Raw genomic sequence first — 17,230 nt, forward strand, 5'->3', positions numbered from 1 at the left:
GCCAGCAGGCATAGGTATGAGGAGTCAGCCAGCCAGCCAGCCGCCTCTAGCCCTCACACCCTCCTCCCCCAGCCAGGGGTGCTGCATGAGGGGCCGCAGGGGCGACCGCATGACCATCAATATCCAGGAGCACATGGCCATCAACGTGTGCCCCGGGCCAATCCGGCCTATCCGCCAGATCTCTGACTACTTCCCGCGCCTGGGACCAGGACCTGAAGCGGGGGGCGGGGGCTGCCGGGAGGCCCCAGCTCATCTGGCACCCCTGGCTCTGGCCCCTCCTGCGGCCCTCCTTGGGGCCACCACGCCTGAGGACCGAGCTGAGGTGGACAGCTATGATTCAGACGATACCAGTGAGTCTGGGGACTTGAAGGGCTCCTGGTGTTAATGGGGGGCCTCCAGGCTTGTGGGAGGGGACAGGCCCTGCTGGGTGTGCACTAGCGGAGCGGGGAGGAAGGATGAGGGATGGTGGGGCTGCCACCACAGCTGCTGTCCGGGTGGAGATTACAGCTTGAGCAAGGCTAATATTCAATATTTCTGCTGAGACACTCCACCACCCACACAGCCCCAGTGGCGGTGGAGCCAGGGACCCAGACGCACACATGCACATGCCCACTCAGCCTCTTGCACACACTCACGGGCCCACAGAGATGGAGACGTGCACATCCACGTCCAGCCATGGGTCCCTCACACACACTTATCTTGGCATGCCGACTCATGCCACCTTTCCCTCTTCTGCAGCTGCCCTGGGCACACTGGAGTTCGACCTTCTCTATGACCAGGCCTCCTGCACTCTGCACTGTAGCATCCTCAGGGCCAAGGTGGGCACTCCCTGCCTGCCAGGCTCTGACCCTGTGGGGTCCCAGCCTTCCTTCCCTTCCCCAGGGTGGACCCCGCTCCTTCCTGCCTCCTTGGCACCTTCCCTTGGGTGCTGCACACCTTCAGAATCCTGCTTTGCAGAGGGCGGGGGAAGGGGCTGGGAGTCACCATCCTCTTTGCTGTCCTCCCTCCAGGGCCTCAAGCCCATGGATTTCAATGGCCTAGCTGATCCCTATGTTAAGCTGCACCTGCTGCCTGGAGCCTGCAAGGTAACAGTATCCTCTTTCTCCCAATTTGGTCCTGTCTGTGGGTCCAACCCAAATTCTCCCAGCCTCTGCCTTTCTCTAGGGGCCTCAGGGACAAGTATCAGAACCCTTTTCTCCACACCCCAGGCCAATAAGCTAAAAACAAAGACTCAGAGGAACACGCTGAATCCTGTGTGGAATGAGGACCTGACCTACAGTGGGATCACAGACGATGACATCACTCACAAGGTGCTCAGGTGAGGGCTCAGCCTCCCTGCTGCCAAGGATTCCAGCCTGGCACCTCCTCTGGGACACCTGTTATTGTAACTTTCTTTGGTTGGGTGACCTCTTTTTGTCCTATTAAGCCCTTACCTTGCTGATGCTCAAGATCAATCGGTGGCTCTCCAGCCCCATCAGCAGCAGGCTGAGATATTTTCCTGGCCTTGCCACCCCCAGCGTACCTCCTGCTGTTCCTCCCATAGAGGACTACCTAGCGTCTTCTGGTTGTCAGTTTTATAACTCCTGACTTTGTTGGAAGCTCTCGGCTTCCTCTCTGCCAGCCTAAATCCCACTCATTTGGAGCTCAGTCCAAATTCTGCCTCCTCCAGAAAGCTTTTATGGGACCCCTTGTCAGAAGCTCTGACCAAAGTTGGATCTGTGTGCTTTGGTCTGCCTTCCCTGTCTTGTGTTTACTTAAAACCTCTGAGGGAATTTTTCAGGGTCAGAGAACTTGTTCTGTCATGTTCTCCAAAGAGATGGAGATGTGGGATGCAATCCCTCAGGGGTAATGAAAGCAGTGATGCCTGAGTTTTTGTTCTTGGACAAGAGTGAGCCACAGAAGGGTCTGCATCAGGGAAGGGGATATGGTCAGGGCTGTTTTACAAAGATCACTTTGGGGGAGTGAGGGACAGAGGCAGAAACCAGAAAAGCTGGCACCATGTTTGAGATGTGAGAACGGGGCCCGAAAATTACTGAGAACTCACCAGTGAGCAGTTTTTCCATTTCTTTGTCAGTTGACCCTCAGCATAGCTTCCAGATTTGGGTACCCATTATCTCCATTTTACAGATGGAAACTGAGGCTAAGGGAAGTTAAGTGACTTCACAGGTAGGTAATAAGTGGCTGGACTGGGACTTCAACATGCCCACATGCCACAGCTGCTCAGCACAATGGCTGGTCACAGCAGCAGCAGCATGAGTACAGAGTGGGCAGATGGAAATAAAGACCTTCACTTCTTTTTTTTTTTTTTTAGTAGAAAAACAGACTTTACTTTTATTGGTAAAGACAACAAATTTTCATTGCAAAAAAGAATGCCTACATGAATGATGAAATTTTTTTTTTAATTTTTTTTTATTGATTATTTAAAGCATTACATAGCTCATGATATATCATCTTTCATACATTTGACTCAAATTGTGTTTTGAACTCCCATTTTCACCCCAAATACAGATTGCAGAATCACATCTGTTACATATTCACATTTTTACATAATGCCATATTAGTGACTGTTGTATTCTGCTACCTTTCACCTTCACTTCTTAATTGCTGGGTTGACATGTCTCTGCCAGCTTGATGCCCTGCTCCAGGTGGAAAGGACAGGAGGGCCCAAGGAGGTGAAGGGTCCTTGGTTGCCTGTCCCAGACTCCTCAAGGCCCTTGTAGCTCTCACAGCCTGCACCTATGGTCACATCCACCAACACACACCTGCGGGGTTCAGACAGATCTTGCCTCCTGGATGGGGATGGGGGCAGTCCCTAAGATTTGTGAGGGCTTTCTGCAGATCCTGAAGGGCGAGGGACACTGGAACAGGGCAAGCTCTAGGGCAGAGCTGAGACTGGTCTGAGAACCCTTCTCCCACACTGGAGCAGGGCTCAGGTACGGGGGCCCTGACCCTGAAGTTCCCTGCCAGGATCTCTGTCTGTGATGAAGACAAGCTGAGCCACAATGAGTTTATCGGGGAGATCCGAGTGCCCCTCCGCCGCCTCAAGCCTTCGCAGAAGAAGCATTTTAACATCTGCCTTGAGCGCCAAGTCCCGGTCTGTGTGGGAGCTGTGGGGTTTCTGGGGAGGGAGCTCTAGAGGCCAGATTGCCAGAAGCTTCTCTTTGCCCCCTCAGCTGGCTTCACCCTCTTCCATGTCTGCGGCACTAAGGGGCATCTCCTGTTACCTGAAGGAGGTGAGGAGCCTCACAGGGGCCACAGTTGGGTGGGAGGTGGTGGAGGACCTGGATAGACCCCTGTATCTGTCCCCTGCAGCTGGAGCAGGCAGAGCACGGACCTGGGCTGTTAGAGGAGCGCGGGCGCATCCTGCTGAGCCTCAGCTACAGCTCTCGGCGCCGGGGGCTGCTGGTGGGCATCATGCGCTGTGCACACCTGGCTGCCATGGACGTCAACGGCTACTCTGACCCTTATGTTAAGACGTGAGCCCTCACCTTTGCAGGAGCCTGAACCTGCCGGAGATCCTCTGGGGCATGGCCTGTTCTTATAGCCCACTGTCTCCTCCCCAGGGACCCTGAGCCTTGCCCTAGATTCCTCTGGGTGTTGGCCTATCCCTAATCACATTCCCACCCCCAGGTACCTGAGACCAGATGTGGATAAGAAATCCAAGCATAAAACACGTGTGAAGAAGAAGACTCTAAACCCGGAATTTAATGAGGTAAACATGGACAAGTATCAGAACCCTTTTCTCAGGGACAAGTATCAGAACCCTTTTCTCCACACCCCAGGCCAATAAGCTAAAAACGAAGATTCAGAGGAACACGCTGAATCCTGTGTGGAATGAGGACTGAAATCAGAGTGGACTGGGGACAAGAGCAGGGGTTAGAAAGGGCCTCACTGGAGGTGTGGTTCATCTTGTCCCCAGGAATTTTTCTACGAGATGGAACTCTCCATTCTAGCCACCAAGACTCTGGAAGTCACTGTCTGGGACTACGACATTGGCAAATCCAATGACTTCATAGGTGAGGCGAGCCCAGCGAGGTGGTGCCCAGGGTGGACTAATGGGCAGGAAGCCAGGCCCTGACTCTGTCTGCTCTTCAGGTGGTGTGTCCCTGGGGCCAGGCGCTCGAGGAGAGGCACGAAAGCACTGGAGCGACTGTCTACAGCAGCTGGACACAGCTCTGGAGCGCTGGCACACCCTGACCAGCGAGTTGCCCCCTGCGGCTGGGGCTCCTCCCTCCACCTGAGTGGACAGCTGCTGCCCGGCACAGGCCCCTCGGGCCAGGTCCAGTACCCAACCCTCGCACGAGTGTGTTGCACGTTTACACAGGGTGGGATGCCCCCACCCCACGCCACCTTATTTGTGTGAGAGTCTCTGTGACCGTGGGTCTGTCTTGTGAGGGACTGTGGAGATCTATATTCACATATGCAACTTCCTCTTGCCTGACTCGCTATCACCTGCAAATATGCAAACCACCCCGCCTGCACACCTGCGGGGAGTGCTGTCAGAGCCACACCCCAGGGACCCCTGCTCCTTTCTCCAGCCTCTCCAGGCTGCCCCACCCCTCTCCACACGGGAGGAGGTTGGATTCGGGGAGGTTTGGAAGAGGAGAATGTTCCCAAAAGAGAAGAGGACACGCAAGAGAAGAGCCACTCCTTTAATACACAAAAGTCCTAGCCCTGTACAGCTGCCCTTCTAAAGGGGTGGCCATCACTGGGTCTCTGCCTCCCTGTGAGGTAGCAGATGCTTCTGGCCACTCATTTAAATAGCTGTCCCCTAGATGGGGCTGGGATGTGAGGGCAGGGCCCCTGCCACCTTCCTGGGGGACACTCGTGCATGTTTACGCCTTCTCTGATTGTGTCAGTGGCCGAAGCATGGCAACTGGGCGTCAATAAACATCTCTGAGGAAGCTGGGGCTCGTGTGTGCTGGCACAGGGAGGGGGTGCTGGCCTGCGGTTTGGCAGAAGACGCTGTGTGGTCACTCCGGGATGTCAATCACCAGGTCATCGTCCCCGTCCAGGGCATCATCTCCACTGCCTGCATCGCTGAACATCTGCCTCGGGACGGTGCTCAGGATTGTGTGAGGGGGCATCTTGGGAGGGGGCAGGGGGGTCAGGGCGGCTCCAACCCCAGCTCCAGGACCCCGGGCAGGGAAGGTCAGTGGCCCGCCCACAGGGCAGTCAGGGGGTCCCACCGCCATCTGCAGCAGGGGAAAGAAACAGAGGGAGGACTTGTCAGATCTCCAGGAGGCTAGACACCGCCCCTTAAGGCAGTTCTGAGGAGTGGGGAAGGGGCAAAGGCTCATTCAAGGGACAAAGGACACAGCCAGTCAGCCAGTGCTGCAATCAGGGACCTGCCCCACCTTGGCCCCTTCAAATTCCAAACCAGCAAGTGCCTGGGAGTGAGGGGCAGTGATGGAAGGTGTGATGATGGGGGAGGGTGGGGTGACTGATAGGAAACTGGGAAGGGAGGTTGGGCCCTGCCCTCTCCAGGGAGCCACCCTGGATGCCCTGTAACAGCAATTAAAGCCAGTCAGAGCCAGAGACAGCACGGAGTGCCTACCTCCTCCTGCCTCTGGGCCCCTCAGGTTCCACCTGCCACCAAGGCCTGTTCTCCCCCTCCTCCTGCAGGACTCACTGGTTCAGTGGAGGGTATCACAGGCCACCCCAGCCAGGAGCCTGGGAGGCTTCTTCGCCCCCCAGAAGTTTCTATTACATCTGGGACAGGCCCCTCCGTGGGATCCCCGCAGCCACTGGCCTGGGCCAGGCCTCCTCTCAGCTCACCTGTGCTAGGGGACCAGCCTCCTAACTGGACTCCCTGCCTTCAGCCTCTCCCAGATCCAGATCCTCCTCCACACTGCAGCCAGAGTGCTCGCTCTAGAACACAAACCTGAGCATGTCACTCCTCCACCTGAGGGCCCTGGCCCTCCTGCCCTCAGGACAGGCAGTGCAGTGTTCCTGACAACAGGCCAGCCCTCCACCTGGAGCATCCTTCTCTATTAGTCACAAGTCCTGCTTTATCCTGAGGCTGGGAAGTGGCCTCTGTCCTGACCAACCCTCCAGTCCCACCTCGGCAGGTCCTCAAAAAGTCTCCCTAACAACAATTCTCTGGGTATGGGAGGCAGCCCTCATGCTTAGTAGGCACAACCTGAGCACCTACAATGTGCCAGGTGACTTCAGTCAATGATCTCCAATCCTTAGGGCTACCCTGGGTGGGAGGAGGGTTACTGAGGCTTAGAAATGGAAGTTTTAAGGAACAGACCTACCAGGTCCTCACTGGGCAGTGCCTAGTGTGGCCCTGGACTGGATATGGCAGGAAATAGTCACATGTCGACTCCATGGTGGCCTCCCAATTGCTTTAACACATCTGGCCTAATGGCCTGATCTCTGCTTCTCAAGGAGCCTCACCCTGACTTCTGCTCCTGGGGTGACATGGGGGACTAGAGTGAATCAGGCTGCAGGCACAAGAGCCTGCCAGAACAGATGGCAAACTGGAGGCCCAGCTCTGAAAACCAGACTGTGCTAAGCTCTCACAGGACAGACACTAAAAAGAGCAGCTATGTGAGCCTCCCTCCTCTGGCTACTACCTCTTGATCCCTACCTGTTCCCCATATCCTCCCCTGGCCTGGACTTCCTCAATGGCCTCCTCGGTGTGACCAAGAACTAATGTGGTTCTGGCCTGCTGGGGCTCAGGCACTATGCTGCAATCTCCACGCTTTTACTCATTTAGCCTCTCATGATCCCAAGGACACTGAAGAAAGTGAGGGTCACAGAGTTAACGACATACCCAAGACCACGTGGGAGGTGGAAGAGATAGGATTCCAACCCGGGGCCTTGTGCACACTAGGCAAGTGCTCTACTACCAAGTTAGACCAGGCCCCAGCGTTTTTTTTCTTTTTTTGAGTCAGGGTCTGACTATGTTGCCCAGGCTGGTCTTGCACTCCTGAGCTCAAGTGATCCTCCTGCCTCAGCCTTCTGAGTAGCTAGGACTACAGGCATATGTCACCCGCCTGGCCAGGCCCCAGTTGAATGTGCCACCTCTGCTCATACTTGCCACCTCCCATCTCTTTCTCACCCACAATCTTCAGAGACTCCGACTCCCTTCACAGTAACGGACCACCTCTTTTTCCGGGCATCCAATCTTTCTTTCTATAATCCCACTCCACCCTGTTGTTTTCTCAATATTGTTCTCTCGTTACTCCTCCTACAGGCCACAATTTCCACTTGGTCTCCATCTCCCTTCCTACTAGCCTGGACTATCCAGATCTCACTTACTCTCCACTCAAATGTTCTCTCAAATCTTCTCTCTCCTCTGAGCACTTCCCTGATCTCTCCCCTCCCCCACATGCGGCGACTGATTTGGGCCTCTCTCTCAACCATTATGTTGTGAGAGGAAAGATCCTGTGAATCTAGAACTTAGCTCCGGCATTGTTCTGCTTCAGGCCCCAACTCCTAGCAGAAGCCTCCTACTGCCCACACTTATGCCGTTGCCACAGTCCCCCATCTGCTCCAGACTGTCCTGGTTACTTTCTCCACTCCTGCCTTTCAGGCCAGAAGTAAAAACCTTCAGCAGGGGTACTACCAGCCCGCTGTTGTGTTGGGGAAGGGACCCAGGGCCTCGGGCATGCTAGGTAAGTGCTGCACCACTGAGCTGCACCCCAGCCCCAGAACCCACCCCCTCTTAACCACCAGACACAACATCCTATTTTGCTTCTGACTTCAGAGCCAAGAGCCATCCACCCTGGTCCCAACTCAACTTTGATACCAATCTGAATGAACAATGTGACTTTGGGCCCTCAGTGGGCTCCTCATCACTCCTGAGGCTCCCTCTCAGCCCTCTTCCCTTCCCCATCCACCTCTGTGTTGAAACTTCCAGTGGCATCCCCGAGAACCCCATGCTCATGTATCCGATGCTGACATTTCCAGGTGGCCTTTTAACACCAAGCTCATCTTCCCTCCAGATTCTGCTCCTCCCACAACTCTCCCCATCTCAGAAAAAGGCCGCTCCACTTCTCCAGTTGCTCAGGCGAGCATCCTGGAGTCTGGCTGGGCCCTCTCTCCCTGTTACAGCTACACTTGGTCTCCCAGGAAACCTGTGGCCCCTGCTCTAAAACGGACACCTGTCTCACTCTGTACTCTCTCCACAGCTACCAGGTTTTCTGTGGGTCACTTCATCACTGTCATCCTGACTTGTCCCTAAACCCTGCACCCAGGCTGGCCTCCACATAGCAGTGTTGGCAAGGTGACCAAAATGTAAATTGGAACAGATGCCACCTTTGCTCAGCCTCCTCCAGTGGCTCCCATTTCAGTCACTGTACCAGCCACAGTCTTTCAGAAACTGGAAGGCCCTTCACAGTTGCCTACATCTTGTCCTTCAACTGCCTACGTCTTTGACCTGCTCTGTGATCACTCTCCTCCACTTCCCTCCCACCAAATCCCTGAACAAGCCAAGCATGCACACTCCTGGGGCTTTTGCCTGGTTGTCCCTGACTGAAACCCTTTCCCTGGGATCCTAGTGGCTTGCTCTCACTTCCTTTAAGTCTCTGCTCAAGTACATCCCAGACCACCCACCCTGGAGCTCCCCCTCCCTTTTCTTGACTGTTTTCTCTCCTGACACCTATTCATCTTGTTTATCTTCTGTCCATCTTGCCAGAATGTGAGTTCCACAAGAGAAGGGGTTCCACCTGCTTTGTTCACTACGGTAATGTAGCACCTAGGATGGTGCTTGGTGTGAAGCAGGTGCTCCACCAACACTTGATGATTCCATCTAGTTTGATCACTTACTCTACAGATGCAAAATCTAGAACGCTTACAGAATCAGAGAGACCTGCTCAAAGTTGTATAACCATGTTATACTGGGGCAGTACTAATTGAATTCTAGATCCCACAACTTTGCCCCGCTCTGAGGCTGCCTGGTGTCATACAGCACTCACGACCTGTGCAAATGCACCCTGCCTGGGACCACACTGCAGACCCTGGGCATGCTGCCACTGTGTAAGGGCAGGACCCCAGGCATCCTCACTCCAAACCCCCCAAGGCTGGTTTTGCCCCAGATTTGTCTCAAAAGAAGTCTGAGTCAGGACTTCTTGGATCCGCCCCTTAGTGCCTAGTCCTGGGCTGGACTCTCAGCAGTTCCAAATAAAAATGGATACCCAGCCCATCTCGAGCCTCCCTCACACAGCTGTCCTGCCGATGGGGCCCCTCCCTAACGTCCCCAAATCAGGGTACCTTGAGTTTCCGGGGCAGGCGGGGTCGTTTCTCCCGCTTGGGCCTCAGGGGGCTGGGCTCGGGCGGCTGCAGGGCCAGGTAGTCAGAAGGGAATGGGGGGTAAGGGGGAGAAGCCAGCTGCTGGTGGGAGTGGGGGATGGAGATGGGAAATGGAATGGGTCAGGGTGAGGGGTGAAGGGAAGAAATGCAAACAGGAGGAAGAATGGAAAAACAAAAGAGATGGTGATGAGTGTGGCTCCCAGGGCTCCTGAGAATAGAAGGGGAAGGGACAGCAGCAGGACTATGTCCTGGGACCTGCTCTCCTCAGTCATTCTGTCCCCTGTTCCTACACCAGAGAGAAGATGGGCAGCCCCAACACTCCCTCCAGGGATGCTTGTTGGCCATACCCAGACAGATGTTCCCAGAGTTAGGGTGACTGTATGTGGAGGCCTGGCCCCTTTGCCCAAATGATGCCCACCTTATTCCCAGGCATCTTAGTCCACCACTTCCTACCCTTGACCCCAACTCACCGAGCTCAAGTATGGGGAAGGGGCTCCAGAGGCCTGAAGGGGAAACCCTGTTGAAGGAGGCAGGGAGAGACTGGAGGGGGAGGGAGCACCCCCCAGCGGAGGGCTTCTTTTCCTGGAGAAGGAAGGAGGAGGAAGTCAGAGGCAGCTGGGAGGCTCAGGTCCACCCCCCACCCCCATGGCTGCTTCTTACCTTTTGGGGGCTGGTGTGTCAGACAACTTAGGTGTTCCCTCTGTCTCGCTGTTCTCTGAAGATGCGGTGGCATCTGAGTCTGTGCAGGAGAAGGGCTGGTCAGTGGGGGCTGGGGGCTCCCAGTCTACTTCAGAGGGCTGTACCCTCATCACTTTAGAAGGAAGCTGACACCCCAGCTGGCACACACATACGTACTATTCTGGGGAGACCCACAGCTTTCCCAATCTGTTTCCTACTCTGGCTTCTTCATAATACATTTGCCAAACATGTACTACGTGCCAAGCTCCTTTACACTTACTGCCTCTGGTCTTCACAACCATCACTTCCACTTTCCAGATGTCACTGAGGCTCAGAAAGTAAGGTACAGGACTGGGACTTGAATTAACTGTGATTCCTTGACTATTTTATGTAACTCTCTCCTATATGCCTCCAAGATGCCTTCAGCTCCTGCCTGCTCCACATTCTATACTCTGGGTCCTGTTAATCTAACCCTATCCCAATAAAACTGTCTTTTCTGTGTGTGTAGTCCTGGAGATCTAACCTAAGGCCACACTCATGCTAAGCTCATGTTCTACCACTAAACTATACACTTCAACTCCTAAAACTGTACTCTATCATTCTAACCTCTTTACTCAAATATATAATTTTTTTTGTGTTCAATACTTCTTCCTAGAAGACCCATCATTTACTTCAAAAGTGATGAATATTATATATGCAGTTGCTGATTTCTCTGCTCAGATTTCTTTTTTCTTTTTTTTTGGTGGTGGTTCTGGGAATTGAATCCCAAGCCTCATGCACGTTAGACAAGCACTTTACTACTGAGCTACATCCCCAGACCCTCAGACAAATCTTTTGAAATAGTGGATTCAAGTCAGGTAGAATAGCATGGTCCTGTAATCTCAGCTTCTTGGGAGGCTGAGGCAGGAGGATCTCAAGTTTAAGGCCAGCACGGGAATTTAGCAAGACCCCCACTGAAAAACAAAACAAAATTGAAAAGGGCCAGGTATGTAGCTCAGTGATAGAGTATTTGCCTTGCATGTGCCAAACCCTGGGTTTGATCACTAATAAATACTCCCCAACCCTCCTTTCACACAAAAGCAAGATTGAATGCCACCTTCTCTCAGAAGTCATCTAGAATCTCAGGCCCAGTTAATTGCTGGCTCTCAGAACCCTCTACTTTCACTTGTCATGGTTTTCCTCACACTCTGTGAGAAGTATCATGTATGGATATCTCCTTGAACAAACTATGGGGTTCCTTTAGGATAAAAGTAGAGGCTTACATCTCTGGCAAAGCTCCCCAGATTTAACCCCCTCTGATCATGAACATGCTGGGTTCTCTCACGGCCCCATCCTGAAGTTTCAGGAAATTACTGAAAGACTTTAGGGTGGGGAGAAGCACGGAATGAGGAGCTAAAATAAAGCCAAACTTTCTGTCATGACCTACGTACGCTGGTCCCTGCCTACTTCTAACATTATCTACAATTTTCCTATAGTAGTAAATGAATAATGGGTGTTGTACGGTCCAACAGAACATTATTTTACAGCTTTTTCAAATTATGGGTTTCAATCCACTAGTGGTCATGAAGTTTGCAACCAGCTTCAAAAGTAGGGAAAAAAGTAGTCTAAAAAACAGGGTTGAACTACATATAGTGATATTAAAAATGTTTTTGTTAAATTTGATTGTATAAGTGTATATGTGAAGATTTGATCAAAATGTAAAATATGTTAACAGTATTGTAACATTGTTAATTGTTAATACTAAAAACAATATGAAAAACAATGCCCTATACTCTTCATCCCTGTTACTCAGACAAGCCTGGCTGGTTCTTAGCTTAGGGCCCCTATATTTGTTATTCTGCCTAGGAAGCTCTAACCCTATACTCAGAAAATTGGCTGCTGCTTCTTTTCTTTTTTTGTTAGTGGGGACTGAATCCAGTGGCACTTTCCACTGAGCTACCACCAGTCCTTTTTCTTTCTTTCTTTCTTTCAAGACAGTGTCTTACTAAGTTGTTTAGGGACTCACTAAGTTGCTAAGTCAACCCTGGAACTTGTAATCCTCCTGCCTCAGTCTCCCAAGTCACTAGTGTTACAGGTATGTGCCACAGTGCCTGGTGGGCTTTTAGATTTTTAAGTGATTAAAAAAGCAAAAGAAAAATCATACTTCATGTGGAAACTAAATGAAATTCACTTTTCAGTGTCCATAAAGTTTTATCAAAACACAGCCAAATATGTCAATACTGGCTGAGGCTGCTTTCACACCAGCTGAGTAACTGCTTAAAGAAAGCATATTCCACAAAGTCTAAAACATTTACTATCTGAGCCTGGACCAAAAAAAAAAAAAAAAAAAAAGTCTACTCTTGTTCTACTTAAATCACCACTGCATTATCCTGTTTTTTATCTAAATCCTTATTGCTACCTAAAATTCTAGTTCATTTCCTCTCGACTAGAATAAAAGTTACAAGAGACCAAGCGCTTTGTCCATCTTTGCTACTGTTATATTTCTTGCGCCAAGCACAGAGCTTGAAACATAGAGCTTGAAACACAGTAGATGCTCCATAAGTACTTGAATGAAAAAATGGTAGAGGTGGAGGCTTAAGAACCACTGGAGGCTGCATCAGTTTCCAATGCCTAAGAAGATGGACCCAGGAAGACTTGCTTAAGTGCCAAAATCCACGTCTACCTCCAGTTTTTCATGACCTTGCTCACCAGAGGAGTCTTCATCCACGTTCTCATATTGCAGAAGTCGGTCTAGGAGAAAACTGAGGGAAGAAGTGGGAAGGAAGTGTTTATTCCCATCTCAGCAATATTCTCCCGACACTCCTAGAGGGTCCAAAGGATTCTACTAAGAGCCCATGCATTTGTGGTCCTACTCCAGGATGGGGCCACAAGGTGGATTCCTAGGAGTCACACTGCCCTCGTCCCTGCAACTTGCCTCACCTCTTGTCCCGAGAAACCTTCAGTAATTTCCTCTGCGCCTTCCTCAGCTCCTCCTGGAAGCACTCGTGTTCCTGTATCACGAGCAGGGCGGGCGCTGATCAAGAGCGGTCGATAAAGGGGCCGGGAACCCGAAGACAGCTCGCCCCACCCCCTTTACACATGGGTAAACTGAGGTCCTCTCAGCCCCAGGCCTCGCACTCCGCAACCTCCCACACCAGCACTCACGTAGATGAGAAATTTGAGCTTCCGCTTCAGATTACGATATTTCTTTTTGTAGTCCACTTCACCGTCTGCCGGCCCGTTCATGACCCGCCCCAGAGCAGCACCCCAGCGTCGGGCGTCCAGCTACGGCGGGCCGGGTCCGTCGGGTCTCTCGCGCCCCCACTTCCGGAGACTCTGCAAAGCAGTACCTTCTCGGACTACTACTCCCGGCGTGCCCCGCGCGCAGGCAGCGTGTCCGCACGGACCGCCCTCCTGGGGAACACCGGGAAAGGAACGCGGCTTCCAGTGGCTGCGCTGAAGATGGCGTAGCAGCGGCGCGATAACGTCATAAAGATGGCGGACGCTGGAGGGTGCCGTTACTGATTCTAAATGTGCTTAGGGTTTTGGAGCCAGGAAAAGAGATTCCTAGTCTCTTGGAGAGTATGCCTTTTTTCTTCTGACCTTCATAATAACAGAGGTCTAGTCGGTGTCCGTCGCCACGGTGGAAGGGATCGTCGCGAGTTGATTACGTTACAACCAAACGCTGTCGGCGCCGAATCGGTTTCTAACAAGAACTTTATAAATGATTAATTTAAACCAAGGGTAGGAGTCGAGAGACCCTTCAATTTTTCAGAGAAAACAAGTTTTGTGTGCCAAAGTTCTCTGCCCCAGCGGTCTGTCACCGAAGTTCAACCGGCACCTGGTCTTACGGTGCCGCGGCACTGCGCGTGCGCGAGCTACTGTCAAACGCGCTGACCAAGGCGGGCAGGAAAAAAGGCGGGAGCCGCCAATCCCAAGTGGAGCAAAATGGCGCAAGAAAATGAGATGCAGGAGTTCACGCGGAGTTTCTTCCGAGGCCGACCTGACCTCAGGTGAACAAGGGACAGGAGTTGGGGTTGGAAAGGGCAGGGGTGGAGCGGGGACTGCGCCTTGACACTTGTCTCCGTAGCACGCTCACGCACTCCATCGTGCGGCGGAAGTTCTTGGCTCAAGTTGGCCGCAATCATCTGAAACCCGAAGAGAAGCAGGTGCTGAAGCGGCTGGTGGAGGAAGAGCTGCTGAAGATGCAGGTGAGGGCACAGGCAGAGGCCACCAGAGGTGGGGTTTATTGCCCGGGTGGGGCGGGACACAACCTTAATACTTTTTGCTCTCAAGGTGGATGAAGCTGGTTCTAGGGAAGAGAAGCTAGACCTTAACAAAAAGGTGAAGAGGCCTCCCACCCCCTGCAGTGACCCAGACAGCAAAAGGTTCCGCTTCAATTCAGAGTCAGGTTAGTGCCTCTTCCCTCCTATCTGTGCCTTCTGCACTGGTTCATTCAAAAGGTATTTGTTGGGCTGAGCTGGGCTGTGGCTCAGTGGTAGAGCTCTTGCCTAGCACCCGTGAGGCACTGGGTTCAATTCTCAGTACCACATATAAATTAATAAATAAAAGTCCATCGATAATTTAAAAAATGTTATTTTTTAAAAAAGGTATTTGTTGTATATTATGTCCCAAGGCATTATATGGGCCCAGGCATCTGGAACCAGAAACTGGGGTGTAGTCATGGCTGTTTCCTACTGCCCTCCATCTATCAGAGCAGGGCTGGAGGTAACCAATCCCAAATGGAGAGAAAATGGACAGGAGAAACCTATACCAACCCTCTTTTCTCTCCACATTGCAGAGTCCAGCTCTGCAGCCTCCAGTCCTGACTCCTTTGGACCCCCAACAAAGAATGGGACGGCAGCAGCAGAAGTCAGCCCAGCCAAGGAAGAGAAGGGTCCAAGTCGAGCCTTAAAGAAAGTGGTTGAGAGCAGTGATGAGGAACAGCAAGGAGACCTGACTGCAAATATGAGAATAGAGAATAGTGAGGAGGAAGAAGGTTCTGTCAGAACAAGTAAGGTTTGGAAGGAAGGGAGCAGTGAGGAAGATGAGAAAAAAGAATACAAGGGAAGGACTAGGAAGAAACCTGGGATCAAGAACAAACAAGCATCAGGCAAGGCCTCGGCCAGGAAGAAGCAGGCCAAAGAAGAAAGGGAGGATAGTGAGGAAGAACCTGTCCAGAGAATATCAAAGAAGGCAGGGGGAAATAGAGGGGCTCCAAGCCACCAGGAAAATGAAAAGGAGAGTGAGGAGGAAGAGATTGTGGCCAAGAAGAAAGAGAGCAGGGAGGAGAAGGGGGTGGAGGAGGAGGAATGGAAGCCTAGAGCCAGAGGCAATGGAGGGGAAAGATCAGCTTGGGAGGGGAGAAGCTGTAAGCAGAAAAGCAGGGCAGGGAGGCAAACGAGAGACTGGGAGGACAGCGGGAATGAGAAAGAGGCAGTGGACAGTGAGGATGAGAAAGAGGCAGTGGACAGTGGGGAGGATGAGGAGCCTCTAGTGCATTGGAAGAGCAAGGACAGGACCCAGTGTAAGGGTGGTCAGAGTCAGAGCGGAAGCAATGAGGATGGAGAAGACAAAGGGAAGGTGCAATCACCAGCCCAACTGGGCAGTGTCAACGGTGAGGAGAGTGACTTGGAGAGGGAAGTGAGTGACAGTGAGGCAGGAGAGAGCCCCAAGGGGGAAAGGAAAAACCGCTCATCTAAGAAGAGCTCCAAGAAAGGCAGGACACGAAGCTCTTCTTCCTCCTCGGATGGAAGTCCAGAACCTAAAGGCAGGAAGGTGAGGGAACAGCTGAGGCAGAAGGCCACCACCAGTAAAGAGGGAGACTCTGACTTCAGGGTAGCAGGCTTGGTCTTCAGGTACTCTTTCCTTGATAGGCTGCCTCTGGTCGCCGGGGAGAGGACCACCCAGCTGTGATGAGGCTAAAACGCTACATCCGGGCCTGCGGTGCTCATCGAAACTACAAGAAGCTGCTGGGCTCCTGTCACTCACACAAGGAGCGTCTGAGTGTCCTCCGGGCTGAGCTGGAAGCCCTGGGAATGAAGGGTGAGGCAGTGCGTGCCCTGGGAGGTACAAGGGGGTCTGGCTGCTGGGGAGAAAGGGACACAAGCTTCTTTTGCCCCAGGTAACCCTTCCTTAGAGAAGTGTCGGGCCCTGAAGGAACAGCGGGAAGAGGCAGCAGAGGTAGCCTCCCTGGATGTTTCCAACATCATCAGTAGTTCAGGTGAGTCTTCTTCTCCAAGCCACCAGGAAAATGAAAAGGAGAGTGAGGAGGAGCAGATGGGGTTGGATTTTCACAGACAACTAATCTTCCATCCCTGACCCTGGCCTTCAGGCCGGCCACGCAGACGTACAGCATGGAACCCTTCAGGAGAAGCAGTCCCGCCAGGGGAGCTGTACCGCAGAACACTGGACTCAGAGGAGGAGCGGCCCCGTCAGGCACCCCCAGACTGGTCACATATGCGTGGCATCATCAGCAGTGATGCAGAGAGTAACTAAGCTTCCCTTTCTATGTGTACAAAGTGTGTGTGGCACCTCCTACTCTAAACCTGCACAGACCAGGACCAGAGAAGACTGCAGCCCCCATGGACATAAGTTATTCAGACACTACTTCTCAGCTTCACATTCTTGGTTTAAAGTGTTTACAGGGATTTATTTTTTAAAAGACTCAATAAAGGAATATTTGTAATTACCATTAGAACCTGTCCCCCACTCTCACTCCCTATATCTTAGGACCAGAAAGCTGGTACTGTTAGTAACCAGGGGTCTAGCTCCCTTTCATTTCTCCCAGGTTCCCCAAAGTCATCCCAGCCTCTAGACTCTTTCACCCGAAGTCTGCTACCAGGCCATATCTGAGAAGTGTTTGGCTTAGCCTTCCTCCAACCTGTTGGTGGACCCCTCTGGTGACCCTGCTTTTAGCTAGGTCTGGTAATGCCCACTTGGGAGAAAGATGGCCTTAAGAATATAAAGCACAGCTGGGCACAGCAGGGCCCACCTATAATTCCAACAACCCAGGAGGCTGAGGTTGGATTGCAAGTTCTAGGCCAGCCTCCATAACTTGGCAAGATCCTGACTCAAAAAAAAAAAAAAAAAAGAAATGAAAAGGGCTGAGGATATTGCTCAGGTACAGTGTCCCAGGTTTCAACCCCCAGTACCCCAACCCCCCCCAAAAAAAAAGGATGTGAAGCACAAATGGATTTGGGGACAGTTGGTGTTTATGCCTTCCACTTCACAGGCACTTTTTCCAGGAGCTGATTCTGTCAGCCTTAAAGGGGTGGGTACAGGACTTAGACCTGACTGATCAGTGAGGGCC

General features: G+C 52.3%; 3 protein-coding genes across 7 annotated transcripts; 2 read left to right on the forward strand and 1 right to left on the reverse strand.

Moving 5' to 3' along the window:
* Positions 1 to 70: 70 nt before the first annotated feature.
* On the forward strand, positions 71 to 5,019 carry DOC2A (double C2 domain alpha). The gene is made up of 10 exons (XM_081298608.1): positions 71 to 350; positions 739 to 818; positions 1,011 to 1,085; positions 1,209 to 1,318; positions 2,968 to 3,094; positions 3,174 to 3,233; positions 3,313 to 3,476; positions 3,631 to 3,712; positions 3,920 to 4,016; positions 4,096 to 5,019. Exons 1-10 carry the CDS (start codon positions 86 to 88, stop codon positions 4,239 to 4,241), a joined length of 1,206 nt encoding a protein of 401 aa, XP_081154734.1. The 5' UTR covers positions 71 to 85; the 3' UTR covers positions 4,242 to 5,019.
* On the reverse strand, positions 4,639 to 13,272 carry INO80E (INO80 complex subunit E). Of its 5 annotated transcripts, XM_081298614.1 has the most exons (8): positions 13,084 to 13,271; positions 12,859 to 12,929; positions 12,628 to 12,680; positions 9,922 to 10,000; positions 9,732 to 9,843; positions 9,223 to 9,339; positions 5,779 to 5,871; positions 5,061 to 5,195 (listed from the first exon to the last, which is right to left on the reverse strand). In XM_081298614.1, the coding sequence occupies exons 1-7, from the start codon at positions 13,162 to 13,164 to the stop codon at positions 5,800 to 5,802; spliced, it is 585 nt and encodes a 194-aa protein (XP_081154740.1). In that variant the 5' UTR covers positions 13,165 to 13,271; the 3' UTR covers positions 5,061 to 5,195; positions 5,779 to 5,799. The 5 variants fall into 5 exon arrangements, with proteins under 5 accessions (XP_081154736.1, XP_081154738.1, XP_081154737.1 ...); XM_081298610.1 differs by lacking the exon at positions 5,779 to 5,871 and having other exon boundaries at positions 4,639 to 5,195; positions 9,223 to 9,342; positions 13,084 to 13,272; XM_081298612.1 differs by lacking the exon at positions 5,779 to 5,871 and having other exon boundaries at positions 4,639 to 5,195; positions 9,223 to 9,288.
* Positions 13,273 to 13,406: 134 nt separating this feature from the next.
* On the forward strand, positions 13,407 to 16,618 carry HIRIP3 (HIRA interacting protein 3). Its single transcript, XM_081298607.1, has 7 exons — positions 13,407 to 13,931; positions 14,009 to 14,129; positions 14,215 to 14,329; positions 14,720 to 15,696; positions 15,795 to 15,963; positions 16,043 to 16,141; positions 16,253 to 16,618. Exons 1-7 carry the CDS (start codon positions 13,867 to 13,869, stop codon positions 16,414 to 16,416), a joined length of 1,710 nt encoding a protein of 569 aa, XP_081154733.1. The 5' UTR covers positions 13,407 to 13,866; the 3' UTR covers positions 16,417 to 16,618.
* Positions 16,619 to 17,230: the final 612 nt, after the last annotated feature.

The sequence above is a fragment of the Spermophilus citellus genome, assembly GCF_964194105.1.
Source record: "Spermophilus citellus genome assembly, chromosome: 6".
Taxonomy (NCBI): Eukaryota; Metazoa; Chordata; class Mammalia; order Rodentia; family Sciuridae; genus Spermophilus; species Spermophilus citellus.